This window comes from Formica exsecta, unplaced genomic scaffold (genome assembly GCF_003651465.1).
Source record: "Formica exsecta isolate Colony F162 unplaced genomic scaffold, ASM365146v1 scaffold343, whole genome shotgun sequence".
NCBI classification, from domain to species: Eukaryota; Metazoa; Arthropoda; class Insecta; order Hymenoptera; family Formicidae; genus Formica; species Formica exsecta.
The window spans coordinates 67,507-83,815 of record NW_021850682.1 but is presented as its reverse complement, the minus strand read 5'-3'; the positions used below and the strand labels follow the sequence as shown (position 1 = coordinate 83,815).

Here is a 16,309-nt window from a genome sequence, read left to right as displayed (position 1 = left end):
ATAGGCTATAGGCTTTACACACACAAATTGGCATAGCTGCATATGCATAGCATAAACCGTCTGGACCAATGAGCATCGAAATAAAATCGCCATATTGATTTACATAGCACGCTCATTGGTCTAGACGGTCTTATGCTATGCATATGCAACTATGTCAATTTGTGTGCGATAGCCCTGATAGCCTATAGGCTTTATGCTTATGATTATGCTCTTATACAAAAGGGCTATAGCCTATCACACACAAATTGGCATAGCTGCATATGCATAGCATAAGACCGTCTGAACCATAGACATAGTATATCTAGATCGAGTGTTGAGGAGTGGGGGCCAAGGTGCACGTAGAAAAGGACATACTCTGTTTCGTGCCCCTTGCGTTCTCTCTCGCTCGCACGTAGCATAGCGTACTCTTTCGCTATGCTACATGCGAGTGAGAGAGAACGCAAGGAGCACGGAACTGAATATGTCCTTTTCTACGTGCACCTTGGCCCCCACTCCTCAACACTCGATCTAGATATACTATGTCTATGGTCTGGACCAATGAGCATGCTATGTAAATCAATATGGCGATTTTATTTTGATGCTCATTGGTCCAGACGATCTTATGCTATGCATATGCAGCTATGCCAATTTGTGTGTGATAGGCTAAAGTGTGTGCTCCCCGCTTTAAGGTGCCTTTACTTGGCAGCGTCGAGCGTCGAGCGTTAAGCGTCTGCGCAGAATATTGTTGCCCAGAATTATATTTATTTCAATAATTTTATTATATAATAGATGCGTGTGTGTCTGTGTGTGTGTGTTATTATTATTATTAATAAAACATATATTATAAAACGTTACTACTCTGGCAGTGTAAATTAAAATAAAATTAAAATACAAATGCAGCAAGAAATTTTGGAATATTCAAATAAATAAAACACAAAAAGGGATTCACAAATGACAAAATGACACCGTTTGAAAAGCTATTGTTAAAAGTATAGGAAATAATTTAAAGAAGCAGTATGTTATAAAAGTGCAGAAAAAAAATTATGAAAATTATATCCCTTAATCCTTGATTAGATTCTAATATTTTGCTGGGGAATAGTGGGCTAGTTTACACCGATATACTTTAATACGTACTAACAATAAGTACTACCATAGACATAGTATATCTAATTTTTTGCTTTATGTGCATCTTCTGTACTTAAATACAATGTGTACATCTTGTTAGTTTCAACATCTAACAATTCTATTTTTTTATTGCACGACGCCATGTTGCACTGTAACTGCTTCATCTTGGGAGCTGCAGTAACCGCATGGCTACCATGGCTACCATTTATGACGTCATTGATGGAACTAGATGCTGTCGCAGCACACTGCGTGCTAATAACGGAACAATTTTTCAGCACTGCCAGTACTGGCAGTGTATATCGGAACACACCTTATGTCTCTGATCTAGACCGAGTGTTGAGGAGTGGGAGTCGACGTGCACGTTATTTTCTACGTGCACCTTGGCCCTCACTCCTCAACACTCGGTCTAGATATAAAGGTCTGTTCTTTATAGCTGAACTGGCTGCACTAGTTCAGAGCTTATCTTTCTCCTTCCAATGGGGAGAGAAAAAGATAAACTCTGAACTAGTGCAGCCAGTTCAGCTATAAAGAACAGACCCATACTATGTCTATGGTTGCGCTGCTGTGGCCGTGTTCCAATATTCACTGCCAGTACTGAAAATCTGTAGTGTATGTGACGTAAACTATAGATTTTCAGTATTGGCAGTTGGCAGTGAATATCGGAACACCTGTATTATACGTTGGTCGAGTGTTGACAAGACGATATTCAATGGTTGTGTCTCCTGAACGCGCCCATTTACATATACTCGATTCTCTTTCGCTCTGTTTCGCACGGTTATTTAATGATATGAGTGTATATAACGGCTACTTTAACAAAAATGAGCGATGAGTAATTCTCCAAGAAAAAGAATTCACATCATCCAACGTGTGGAGTATATTATATTATACGTACCGTATAGCTCGTGTATTTGAAGGTTGGAATTGACGTAAGTTTGTCATTTTATTTATAGTTCAATAATAATCACAGTTAATTCTCCATTCGATTCCAACTCTTATTTGTACCGGTATCATTTACTTTTCGTTTTATAATCGTGACTCAGTCATGCACCGCGCAAATATCTTAGCTCTTAATTGACATGAACTCTGATGCATCGCGTGTAGGTTAAGTACTTGAAAGTTAAGTGCCTGTTTATGTAACATTAACTTTTAGCGAATTCGATTATCCCTATTACACCGTACTAGTGGATATTAAATCATATATTTAATACAATGGCATAATATACAGGATGTTAAAAAAGAAGGTCACATATTTTGAGAGCAGGTAGTATTGATCAAAACAAAAAAGTCTAATTAAAGAGTCCTAATTAATATCTTCGAAGATGCAAGCTATCTTTCTATTTGAGCTCTTTATCCTTTTCTAATTGGTTGTGCCATCTCTACAATACAGTAAACAAAAGAGTACTTACTGGTTTTGCCACCAGCATTATAAGAGGTGCTCTATGTGGTTCCCATTCATTGTCACGCATCAAACACATCTGATTGTTCCCAAATTTACTGGCACGCATTGAAAACACGATCCTGCAATGCTTGTATGTCATCAACAGGTGTTGAATACACCAAAATCTTTAAGTGTCCCTATAGCCAAAAATCTAAGAGATTAGCAAAAAGACAAAGAACTGAATAGAAAGGTAGCCTGTATCTTCGAAGATATTAATTGGAGGACCCATGTTAATTAGACTTTTTTTTGTTTTGATCAATACTATCTGCTTTTAAAATATGTGACCCTTTTTTTTAATACCCTGTATAAACTATAATGTTTGATAATGATTTATAATTAATGTATATTCTGCTAAATAATATGACAATATATCATTATTAAGTTTTAATTCTTTAAAATGTTTATATTATCTTTTTTATTTAGATAACTTTATACAGGATGAGTCCTAAAAACTGCCTTTTAAGATATCTTCATAAATATTGATTTTACACAAAAACATTCAAGACAAAAGTTAAATAATTTTGAAAGGGCTACATTTTGGTGATCTTATTTTTAGCTCGTTTATTTTTAGATCGAGGCACCAAAAAGTTTTGAAGTTCATCACAAATTTTTTAAATGGAAAACTATTTTTAATCAACCATAATTTTAGAGGATGAAAAGACGAATTCAACGACATATAACACTTTGACCGTGAAATGATTTTGAAATTAAAAAATCTAGAAAAATAGGAGGAGTAATAGATAAGTAATAAAAGTAATAATTTTACAAACAAAATGAATTAATTTTATTTAATAAGATGCTCAAAGTGTTGCCCATTCATTTCATTACACTTTTGAATATGTTTTTTAAAAGATGTGCATATTCTTTGCAACATATCTTTTGGAATCATTCAAGCATTGGTAAAATGTTGTTTCATGTCTTTGAGTTAATAAACACAACGAAAAAAAATGTGTCAATGGGATTTTATTGGAATGATGAGTGAACAAATAGTATACAGATGTACCAACAACTCCCAAAGATATGAAACAATGTATTATCAATGTCGAACGATTCTAAAAGATAGCATCTTATTAAATAAAATTAATTTATTTTATTTGAAAAATTATTACTTTTATTATTTACCTATTACTCCTGTTTTTTCTAGGTTTTTTCATTTCAAGGTCACCCCATGGTCAAAGTATTATAGGTCGTTGGATTCGTTTTTTCATCCTCTACAATTATAGTTGATTAAAAATAGAGCTTCCTATTTAAAAAATTTGAGATATGACTTTCAAAACTTTTTGGCGCCTCCACCTAAAAATAAATTAAAACGATTAAAATGTAGCTCTTTTAAAATTATTTAACTTTTGTCTTAAACGTTTTTATGTAAAATCAATATTTGTGAAGATATCTTAGAATGTAGTTTCTAGTGACTCATCCTGTATATAGCAGCCTTTAATATGCACTAATGTGGTCTAATTTGAGTGATCAAATTCGCATTAATTTATCCGTTACTATGAATGATTTGTTGCATATGATCATCTTATTTATAGTGATATATATTAATGATCTCTGTTATGTTAAATTAATATGTTCATGTTTGAAAAGAGATATATATATATATATATATAATTACATATAAATAATTAAATCTATTTACATTGCTTTTTTAGACTTTTTCTACAAACAGGCACTTATTTAGTTATAAATGCAAAAATGTTTTTAATAAAAATGGGTTTAATAAATTTATATTGAGATAGAGCCCATATTTATGAATTATATTTTTTAATAGTATGCTTTCTAAAAATACATGTGTTTCTAAAAATTTTCTATTACACATCCAATTCATACATATGCGCACGTATGTTTATGTATACCATTGAGATGTCAGAGCTGTGTGATCTTCTCTTATAATAGAATGATATCATATATTTATTATCTTGAATGAAGTAATGTTGATAATATTGAGTATTTTTATACTTCAGTTTATAGTCTCATAGAAGTCTAAAGGAATGGCTGAAGAGGAGAAAGCTGTTCCATCATCCATGACTCAATGCTATGAAAATTATATTATAGTTGATGTGGGTGCCAATTTAACGAATAAGAAGTATAGTCGAGATTTAGATAGTGTAATACAAAGAGCAAAGGATGCCGGTGTACAAAAGATTATGGTGATAGGTGCCAGCATTCGTTCCAGCAAAGAAGCCTTGAGGCTAACTAGAATATATCCCGGAACGCTTTACTCGACAGCTGGCATACATCCGCATGATGCCAAATCTTGGGAGGACTCAGACACTTTGCATGAACTGGAAAGCATAGCCAATAATCTTGAATGTGTTGCAATCGGAGAATGTGGCTTGGATTACAGTCGGGACTTTTCAGCCCCGGAGGCTCAACGCGCTGTGTTTCATAAACAAATAGAATTAGCCTGTACATTAAATAAGCCATTAGTAATACATGAAAGAAGTGCACAAAAGGATGTGTTAGAGGTTCTTAGTCAATATAAGAATCGTTTACCGCCTGTTCTGATTCACTCCTTCATCGGCACTGCAGAGGAGGCGCACATTTATTTGGATCAAGGCTTTTATCTAGGTATCACAGGTTACTTATGCAAGGATAAGTCTGACAGCGGGATAAGACAATTGCTAGAAGGTGGACAGGTGCCATTAGATAAAATCTTAGTAGAAACCGACGCACCATTTATGTATCCCAATACCAGAGCCAGCAAACTACCCGCACATGTGAAGGACGCTTTAACCGAACGGTCTATGATGTTCCTCCATCGTTACTGCACCTTTCAACGTAACGAACCATGTGCCTTGCCAGCGGTTGTAGAAATGGTAGCGGCATTTATGCGAACCACGCCGGAGCAAGTTGCATTGGCTACCGCATTTAATGCTTTAAAATTATTCGGTTTAAATCAATGATAATATTCGGATCTTATTAAATTATGTATAAAATGGTGCTAAGAAAGCTGGTGCTATATGAGAGTTTTATTACGATTTTTAATGTATAAAGCTTCAAATTTTTTTTTTTTAAATCATGATTTATTTCTTTGTTTTTTTTTCTCTTAATCAGAGAAATAGTAGCTATATTAATACTTAAGAAAACTGATTCAATAAATACCTGCTTGTAGATTGATGAAAAGTTGATAATAAAATCTACTTATATATAATTGTATAAGTTTATATAAACTATGGAGGGGTATGTATGTTCTACAGATATTTTTTACAGATATTATCCTACACATAATATATTATTAATTGTATATGTATCAGAATATTTTATTATATCGAGATTTGTAACATTCTCTCTCTGTTTTTTCTAATTTTATTGTAAAATGCTAATTGTTCAGCTATACATATGATATACAATGTAGTTATATACAATATAGTATACATATGTACATGTACATATGTATCATAGATACAAATCCATATAATCTAGTATTATATGTTTCATTGTTAACGCATTATAAATATTTTCGTACAAATAAATTGTTATAAAGATTTTTTTTTTTTAAATATTGTCAAAGATAATTCTTTTTCTCTTGATGAATTGTCTGGAATTTATAATTTTAAAGATAAAAATGTGCAGATTTAGAATTAATTAATGCACAAGACAAATGATAAATCGATTCACATTTTTTAAATCATTTAATTGTTGTTGAATAAAGTTGTATGTTTTCTTTTTTATATTTTTAAGGATGTGTGTCATATGTCAAAACATTGACAAAAGCAGAAAATTTCGTAGACTGTTCTACTATTTCTTCTGAATATCTGTGCAAAATATGAGCACAATTCTCTTAAAGGTTTGGAAATTATTTAAGTTTAAAGTTAGTTACTGATTCTTATGGAAAATTACGTATTGTAGCACTTATTGATAAATTTGAAAAGGAAAAAACATTGCCAAAAAAATAATATTAACACATATATTAAGAAAACTCTAATAAATATTCGTGCAAAACTTGATTTAGATCCACTTACTTATTTAAAAGTTATTTACTAAAAATTAGAAAAATAGAAAAATATTATCTCTAGTTTTCTCTCTCTTTCTGCAAATTACTCGGTTTTTTTTGTTTCATGCAGTTGATTTTAGGGGATGTTCACAATCAAAAGTTTTTATCATAAATTAGGAAAAATATTAATTACAATTATTTTCTTTTACGAAGATGTCAAAAACATGAATGCTAAAAGCTGCAGATTCTGTTTGATTTCTACTGCCAATTTACCATCAGATTGCGCGCACGCAGATCTTGCTCGATTTCTGCCGACAATCTGATGTCAAGTCATGTTAGCAGGATCTGCTGATCCTGCTCGATTTCTGCTACCAATCTGCCGTCAGATTGCGGGCGCGCAGATCCTGCTTGATTTCTGCTATCAATTTGACATCAAATTGCGTTGTGCAGATCCTGCTCGGTTTTTGCTGGCTGTCTGCTATAATAATTCTATGCAAATCCTGCTCGGTTTCTGCTACTGATCTGCTGTCAAATTATGTCAGCACGTTTTGTAACATTTCTGCTGACATTCTGCTATTATTATTTGATATAATAGACTTTGTATACAATCTGGAATATTTCTGCTGACAAAAATTTGTAGCAGACGTTTGTCAAAATCTGTTCGAACAGACTTTGCTATCTGGGAAGGCTATAAATTTGGTGCAAGAGTTGTTATTGTCGATTAAGCTGGCAGATTGCCGGCAAGAACCAAGCAAAGCTTGCTAACATAACTAGACAGCAAATTGGCGGCAGAAACCGAGCAAAGCTTGCTGACATGACTGACATCAGATTGTCAGCAAAAACTGAGCAAGATCTGGAGCGTGCAATCTGATGGCAAATTTGCAGCAAAAACCGAACAGAATCTGCAGCTTATTACAAAGTATTATAAAATAGTTCAGTCGCTTATCGCTATGCGGCGCGTTATTCATTATCTATACCCGTATTCAAATTCTTGTCATGAGTGTATATAAAGCCTACAAAATGCTAATAATTTTATAATATATATATTTCTATCAGTTCAATTTTTGACACAATTCTTATACAAGAAATTCAGATATTGAACTGATTTTTGGCAAATCGGACAGATAATTGTTCGATTTTCACTTATTCAAACAATTTCTGTCCAAAAAGATCTTTAATTTTGTAAAGTAAATTATTTAAATTTACTTATACGTTTTAAAACATTAATATATGATTTTATATAACAATACTGTAATTTGTATATTGTGTTTCTTATTTTTGCCATCAAAAGAACGTCAAAAAATGGTCTCCCGTAGATGTGATATATTTTGGGTCTTATGAGACCTAACTTAGAATGTCTAATTATCTAATGGTCATTTTATGACCAAAACTTATCATCATTTTATTACTTAGGGTTGAGACTTTAAATCCATTTAAATATACTATTTTATATGAATGGCCAAAAGCTGCAGAATTTGTTCGGTTTTTGCTGACAATCTGCTGTCAGATTGTCTTGCGCAGATCTTGCTCGATTTTTGCTACCAATTTGACGTCAAATCATGTCAAGCCTTGCTCGGTTTTTGCCGTCAAATTGCTGTCAGGTTATGTCAGCAAGCTTTGTCACCAAAACACAAGCTTAATGCGGACACAGATGGCACTGGATTTGTTACCAAGTTTTGAGCGAATTTGATGCCAATTTGGCAACAATTTGTTATCAAATTGCTTACTGGGCATATTATTTTGTGATACTTTAACTTTTTTATAATCCGGATCTATTTATTTGATTTTTCAAACAGTATAAACGTAAGAAACATGTTTTTTTTTATTTGACGGTTTTTTGCTACTACTGTACAGCCAAAACATTTACTGTATTTTACATATTTCTATATTTATCGTGCTATATGTGTGTGTGTGTGTGCGCGCGCGCGTGTGTGTGTGTGCGCGCGCGCGTGTGTGCGTGCGCGCGCGTGTGTGTGCTGTGCGTGTGTACACGATGCGTGCGCGCGCACATATACATACAGAATGGGTCTGTTTTTTATAGCTGAACTAATGCAGCCAGTTCAGCTATAAAGAATAGATCCAATGTATCAAAGTCGACGCACTATTACTCGACGAAAATGTCGAAGTATTAATAATTTTTAATAAGTTATAAGCGATTAAAAAAGAACGGCTTTTCGCAAACTGAACTTTGAAAAATATCCATATTTTATCGACTATGTTTGTTCATTCTATTAACTATCCATTATTATTTATCATCATAGAATATTAAAACACATAATTTTTAGCTACAATGTATATACAGAGTGTCCGACAAGTGACCAAACGAAAGGTGGAGGTAGATTGGGTCAAACTGAAAAAAAAAGTCCTGTACTCAATAATAACTCTTTTATTAAGCGTTATAGAAAAAAATAGTACAGGACTTTTTTTTTCAGTTTGACCCAATCTACCTCCACCTTTCGTTTGGTCATTTACTTGTCGGACACCCTGTATACATATAAATATATGAATCTGTATTTTACGGAGCTATATTGACAGAAATGATGATAATGTCTTCTGTCAACCCTTATATTACTGAATCTAAAAAATATAATTATTGGAGTATATAGTCCTTTTGACAGAAAAATAATTTGTATTTTTACACATATAAAGATGTATGTATGTAAAAACACACATAACAAATAACAAAAGTCCAAAAAAGTATATATATGTAATACATTGCCTGTCACATATTATTCATACATATTTTTATACACAATCTTCAGAACCATAGAAAGCTTGTCGCAAATTGGACGACTATTAAGAGCGAAGGAAGATGCAAAATTGAAACACAGAAGACATCATCGATAATATTAGGTTATGTTAATTAAATTTGGTTCTGATAAATCTTATAAGTTGTTATTCACCATATATAAAAATTTCTTTTATTTTAATTTAAAACATTAGATCTAGTTGCTATCGCTTTCCGATAGTTCTGCCTCTTTTTTGACCTTTCGTGCTGCACATTTTACCTTTCTTGTTTTACCTAAACCTTTTTTTGATTTTCTAAATATCTCTATAGCATGTAATTTTCTTTCTAATGCACATTCTCTATCCTTTTCTCGTTGTGGTATATATTCCTTAGTATATTTTTTTTTGTCAATGGATTTAAGAGGTTTATTGGTGGTAGCATTTACTTTTGGAAGCGATTTAGTCTCGTGAATCGATATTTCAAAATCGACTACATCTTCTTCTTCGTTCAACTTTAGGACGGCATTGCTTATTTTATTTCTTTTAGATCGAGATTTGCCATCTACATTTTCTTCATCCATATCGACGTTATTTAATTTGCATAGAGCTTTCTGCACTCTCTTACTCAAGGTTGGCTCGATAGATCGCGGTGATATTTTCGTTTTAAAGTACATGTCCAACAATCTTTGATTCCTGCTTTCCTCCATTCTCCTCAATACCGGTATGATTGTGTCATCAAACTTGCCTTTCGTCCATCCAAATTTCTGCCTGGTGTAATCACAAAGAAGCACAACGTTCGGTTTACCCCAAGTAAAAGTTTCTTTTGATTCATCGACCGTAGGGAAAAGATACGCTTGGACGACTGCTTGACTCGGAAAATCTGAAATTAGTTACACTATTTACTCTTTCTCTCTATCACTAGTAAGTGATATAGAGACTATTCGTCGTTATCTAATCATGTTTTGCAGATGATCACCACTTACCTCTGTCCAACTTCACATTTCGCAACTTATTGTGTAGGCCCGTTTTTCCAGAAAATTTTCCTTCTTTAATCCACGAGCAAAAATTATATAATCCGTGTAATACGTTATCTCCTTCGGCGGGAAAGGCGGCTAATATTTCTAACGCGGTGACTGGACCAATACCCGCCACTCCTGTGGTATAATCACTACCGACCAAAAGGGCCAATTGTATCAATTGATTCCGACTGAGTTCTGCGATATGTATATAATGTGTTATATCGTTAAACATACACGCACATACATATACAATAATTAATTTTATAATTAATTTTAATTTCTCACAAATATTTTAGATGATATATATTCAATATATATTTTTGTTGTATTTAAAAAAAAAAAAAAATTATGGAGATCTATCTAGGAGATCTAGGAGATCTAATGCTTACTAAAATGATGTTGAATATCACAGGCACAGAATTGTAACACTTTTCTGTTATTGTTGAAAAAGTTCTTGTATACATATTGACCACCAAACAACCAAATATCGGAATCGTCTGTAATCGTACCATCGGTGAATTTAATTTGTTCCAAGAATGCGCACTGCGCTTCTGCTTCCATTGGTGCTATTATGTACGGTATGCCGAATAAACGTAACAATTCCTACAAACAAACATAATATGACACATGCAATATAGTTGTACACACAACAAAAATTGTTTCCAATATATTCTGAAATATACCTGTGCCTCGGTTTGTATCTGATCAGAAATATTGATAGCTTGTCTCTCAAATTTGCCAATGCCTTTGGTAAGTTCTTCCTGCTCATATTCTAATTGTGTCTGAAATTAGCAAATTCACACATATCAGATATAAATAAATAAATAAATAAATTGAAACGTTAATTTATTTACAGAAATAATACTGAAAGTATACCTTCAATTCTATTAAATCTTTTTCATTTGTAGGCAATACTGCTATCTTTTCTTGCATGTATTCATTACAAACATTGTTTTGAGTAAGTAAATCTAAATTATTCTGTTTTATTAAGTTGTTGGAGTCTTGAAAGTCGTGCACTTTGCCTTCATCATTCTCGATTAACTGAATATTTTCCAGTGACTTGATTTCTGTTTTTTCTATGATCAATTCCTCAGGTGTAGTATCCAATAAATTGATTTTCAAATTGTTGTCTTCAAAAATTAATGGCATTTGGTTTTCATTGACAGACTGTATTTGTTTCGAACAACTAGTTGACAAATTTTCACCTCTATTCTTATTTTTATCCGCTTTCTCAAATATATCGGCGAAAATATCGTCTTCTAATTTTTCATCAATCTTAAAAGCTATCTCGACGTTTTCTGTAATATTTTTTTCTAATATTCCCATATAAGGTACTGGAACATCTTGAATCTCTATAAAACCATCAGAATCGGAATCTGATGTGTCTGTTTGTACTGTTGAAATTAATTCAACTCTCATATTGTTATTAGGCTTTATAGGAGAAGAAGGACATTCCTCAGACATCATTGATTTATCAACCGAGGATATGAGATTAGATGTTAGAATATCTAATGCTTCAGCGTTATTTTTTAATGGTTCTTCTTTGATGAAATCATCCGATTTCATGTTAGATGAAATTAATTCGACAATCATATTATCATTGGTCGTGCATGCATTTTGCATATTCTGTGATTCTATCGATTTCGAAATTTCCATACAATTTTTAGGAAGTGCTAATATTGATTTAGCAATTGCTGGAGTTTTATCTTCAGTTAATTCTGAATTAGTATTTTTCTCGTGCACCTTTACATTTTTGCTTGCGGTTCTTGTTCTATGGCTTTTGTTTTTATTGCATTTCATGAGATGCATGATCTGATTCTGAGATAAACCACTATACTCTAATAGATATACTAATGCAGGATTCGTCGTATTTTTGCTTAAATATTTTTTATCTAATGGTGCCAATGATTCATTCATATCAATTTCAGATTCCTTATCACTATCAAATGCATTTTTATTTATATCGCTCGTGATAAATGAAAAATCATCGTGAATCGGCAGCACATTGATGTCATCATCAGAATCATTTAATTCATATTCGTTCATGTCTTCTACAATAAGCGCATGATTACTTGGGCCAGCAATAGATTCAACTTTCTCATTCACATTTTGTAATGTATCATCTTTATCCGCTTCTGATTCATTAGAGTTTTTTGCCAATGTGTTCTTGTCTGTGAACAATGATATATAATTATATTACAGTATATGTATATATATATATATATATATATATATATAATGAAAAATGAAAAATTACTATTTTGATACTTGGCACACATACCACTGATGTAAATCAATCTCGTTGCATTATCCGCGGCTATTCGAAAAGCCGCGTCTTTGCTATTCGTATTAACGCCTTGTTCAGTCAGTAGTTTATCTAATTCCTCCAATGTCAGTGTTTTTCCACCCATTTCCTTCTCAGCAGATTCCAAGGATTCTTGTACATATCTACGTTTAAGCAAACGTTTCAATTGGTAGCCAGAAAATTCTTGTGATTTCTATAATTGGATACAATTTTTGTAAAACACTTTACAATTTATTTTGCTCATACATGCAATATATAAATATATAAATATATATATATATATGTGTGTGTGTGTGTGTGTGTGTGTGTGTAACTTTTTTAACACTTGTACATACATACATACTTGGGGTATTTCATGCAAGCGACCCCAGGAATTTTGTTTCCTCGTTTCTTTAAGATCAGTAAGTATATCATAACGGACATCTGCAGGTAATGCTTTAAATTCATTGCTGGTTACATCAACACTGTGTATGTTTCCCATCCATTTGGATTGCTTCCGTGGACTTAGCTCAACAGAGGTGTTAGAATCATCCTCATCACCATTATCACTGATATAAATCTGCGCTTTGCTAGTGCTAGGCATATCAGGTAGAGTAAACATATCTTCCTTAGAATAATTAGTTTGCATATTTATCATTGCTTGCATTGCTCCATTAGTTTGAGCCACCTTGGAATCTTTATTGAGAACTGTTTTCACAACGCTGTGTTTTATCAAGTTGTTTATCAAGTCTGCCTTCATCTTCTGCGCCTTACTTGTAGCAATAGATTTCTGCTTCCTGCGTAAGGCCTGTGAACAAAAGAATGAGATGACTCTTTTCTCACTACCTGGTTCCCACGCTGAGAACTAATTACAGTACGAACAATATTATAATCAAGATAAAAAAGAACAGTTTTGTTTTTGCATAAATACATAGTGTGTTTAAAGTTTGTAATATACTGTATCTTTTTTGCATTAAATGCACAATATTAGAAAAAAAAGAAAAAATCTTATTTGTTAATTAGAAAGAATATAATCCACTGTATTTACAATTATATTTTTCTTGAGCATAGGTACACCTCCATCAAAAACAAAAACAGGCTTGATCTTATAATATAAGAGTTTACATATTCTAGTGAATAATCCAAGCAAATGGGCATTAGGTCTAGGAATACCGTGACGATCTTGATATCCTTGTAATACTTGATATATCCATATCGATATGTCTGAAAATTTATATTATATGGATTATCTATTTCACAATATCTATTTTTAAGCTTTTTTCTTCCATTTATATTCTCAAAACTTCAGCTATCAAAAAAAAAGATACAAAAATTTGACATTTATAGACGTTATATTAAAAATTATATTTTTTATTCAAACATTGTTATGATAAAATTCATCATGAATATCAATGCTTACCAATTGCCAAGACCTTGCCTTCGAGGCTTTCTAAGGGCACCGGCTTTCCGGATGTTTCGAGCAATTTCCACAGACCATATACCCCCATTATTTAAGACACACTTTGATCTTGAAAATATCGCATAAAATATGCAGCAGAAATGTTTTATATGAATATATTTATTTGGACACGTGTGAGACTTAATCCATTGAATTATAATATAAGAATAAACATCATCGGTCTTTATTAAGACGTAACCTGCAAATATGCGATCAACAAACCGATTTCGTGCGGTATATGATTAATATCGTAAGTGCGAGAGTATATAAAGATTTATTGAAAGCGCGTTAGATAATAGAACAAAAATATCGCTTTTTTTCCAGGCATCGACTTCGTCATGATCGTCGACTTTGGCATGGGCTTCGTGATCAGCTGGACTGCGTTCGAGAACATCACCCGTGTGCACCGAGCGTCGTTCTATCTTTGTTATTTACTGAAAGTTGAACAAAGATAGAACGACGCTCGTGTGCATACGGGTGATGTTCTCGAACGCGGCCCTGCTGATGAACGAAATGTGTGACATGTAACTTTAACTATACCTTTTCAGTATTGGCAGTTAATATCGGAACGCATCTAATGTCTAGTGTCTAGTGTATATACCATGCGTATGTACATATGTATGTATGTACAATGTATGTCAAATGGAACGTGTCTATACTAAGTGTTTCAAAACCGGGTAAAGGTCAATCGCTTGGGAAGTGATGGGGAACTCAAAAATAAGAAAAAAGTTTGTTATGAACATAAGTCCGAAAATGCGTTGTTTTCAAGTTATTGCCATTTTTATGTTGAAATTTCAAATTGCTTTGCTTTCGAACTTTTTTGTCAAAATTGAAAGAAGAGATGGTTTTGTATTTATTTATTTTGTTTTATTTATTTCATTTTGTATTTATTTATTTATTTTTTATTTTACTTGTATTTTTTCTTTTAATCTTGGGTAGTGCTAAAGCAGCCCGCAACTTTTATTTGACTTTAATTATGTTATAAAATTCATAAAAACCATCTCTTCTTTCAATTTTGACAAAAAAAATTCGAAAGCAAAGCAATTTGAAATTTCAACATAAAAATAGCAATAACTTGAAAACAACGCATTTCCGGACCTATGTTCATACCAATTTTTTTTCTTGTTTTTGGATCCCCAATCACCTCCCGAGCGATTGACCTCCACTTTTGAAACATCCTGTAAATTCACACTCGTGATTTCATACATATAGTGAGCTACATGGTATACTGGGGGCCTACTACGGGTCTTGAAACGAGATGAAAATTGCAAAAGTGAACAGATTTACTAGATTTCGACAAATGAAGATGTAAATATTCTAGATTTCATCGTTGCTGACAATACTTCTCCGAATAATGGCAATTACATTATTTAATAAAGTTTATTGACGGTAATAAAAATTTGTATTTTGTTTTATTCCAAAAACGGACAGAACTTTTCGGTAGACCTGATATAATACAAAATTTTAAAATCTGCTTTTAATCGCCCTATAAGTTAATCAACGATTAAATTAACCAGAGTTTGGTCGTAGTGGCCCTTAGTATTGCTTTTAATGGTCTAGTATAATATATAGAAGTCTGTGTCTTTTTTTAACATGTGGAATAAGTTTTTGAGGGTGGGAAAATGATCCAATTCGTAGAAAAGGATATATACATTCTGCATGGACCGCGCGATCTTTGTCAGGAATTCGCTGATTATATAGTCAAAACATTGACTTCATATGTGCTTTACGAATTTAAAGAAAAATAAATAATTCACAACCGTTTCCAATTTCATTTCAATAAAACCAAAACATTTTCTAGAAGTTTCCCACTGTATCGCTTTTGTTGCTAAATATCTGATGAGAAATGTTTATATAGCTCAGATAATATAAATATAATAAGAGACAGAGATCCACCCAAAAATATATCTGTCTCTTTCTAATTCTGTTTCAGGGGGCCTATTACGGTTTTTAAAACGAAGTGAAAATTACAAAAGTGAGGAAATTCACTAGAATATTTACATCTTCATTTGTCGAAATCTAGTAATTCTGTTCACTTTTGCAATTTTCATCTCGTTTCAAGACCCGTAGTATACCATAGGCCCCCAGTATACCATGTAGCTCACTATATGTATGAAATCACGAGTGTGAATTTACAGGATGTTTCAAAAGTGGAGGTCAATCGCTCGGGAGGTGATTGGGGATCCAAAAACAAGAAAAAAAATTGGTATGAACATAGGTCCGGAAATGCGTTGTTTTCAAGTTATTGCTATTTTTATGTTGAAATTTCAAATTGCTTTGCTTTCGAATTTTTTTTGTCAAAATTGAAAGAAGAGATGGTTTTGTATTTATTTATTTTGTT

General features: G+C 32.6%; 2 protein-coding genes across 3 annotated transcripts; one reads left to right on the top strand and one right to left on the bottom strand.

The window, feature by feature from the left end:
* The first annotated feature begins 1,635 nt into the window (after positions 1-1,635).
* On the top strand, positions 1,636-6,040 carry LOC115238532 (3'-5' ssDNA/RNA exonuclease TatD). The gene is made up of 2 exons (XM_029812457.1): positions 1,636-2,030; positions 4,507-6,040. The coding sequence occupies exon 2, from the start codon at positions 4,534-4,536 to the stop codon at positions 5,446-5,448; it is 915 nt and encodes a 304-aa protein (XP_029668317.1). The 5' UTR covers positions 1,636-2,030; positions 4,507-4,533; the 3' UTR covers positions 5,449-6,040.
* Positions 6,041-9,197: 3,157 nt separating this feature from the next.
* LOC115238536 (DNA repair protein complementing XP-G cells homolog) lies at positions 9,198-14,480 on the bottom strand. Of its 2 annotated transcripts, XM_029812461.1 has the most exons (9): positions 13,930-14,480; positions 13,558-13,733; positions 12,874-13,317; positions 12,507-12,723; positions 11,102-12,396; positions 10,909-11,007; positions 10,615-10,828; positions 10,190-10,420; positions 9,198-10,086 (listed from the first exon to the last, which is right to left on the bottom strand). In XM_029812461.1, exons 1-9 carry the CDS (start codon positions 14,015-14,017, stop codon positions 9,425-9,427), a joined length of 3,426 nt encoding a protein of 1,141 aa, XP_029668321.1. In that variant the 5' UTR covers positions 14,018-14,480; the 3' UTR covers positions 9,198-9,424. The 2 variants fall into 2 exon arrangements, with proteins under 2 accessions (XP_029668321.1, XP_029668322.1); XM_029812462.1 differs by lacking the exon at positions 13,558-13,733 and having other exon boundaries at positions 13,930-14,479.
* Positions 14,481-16,309: the final 1,829 nt, after the last annotated feature.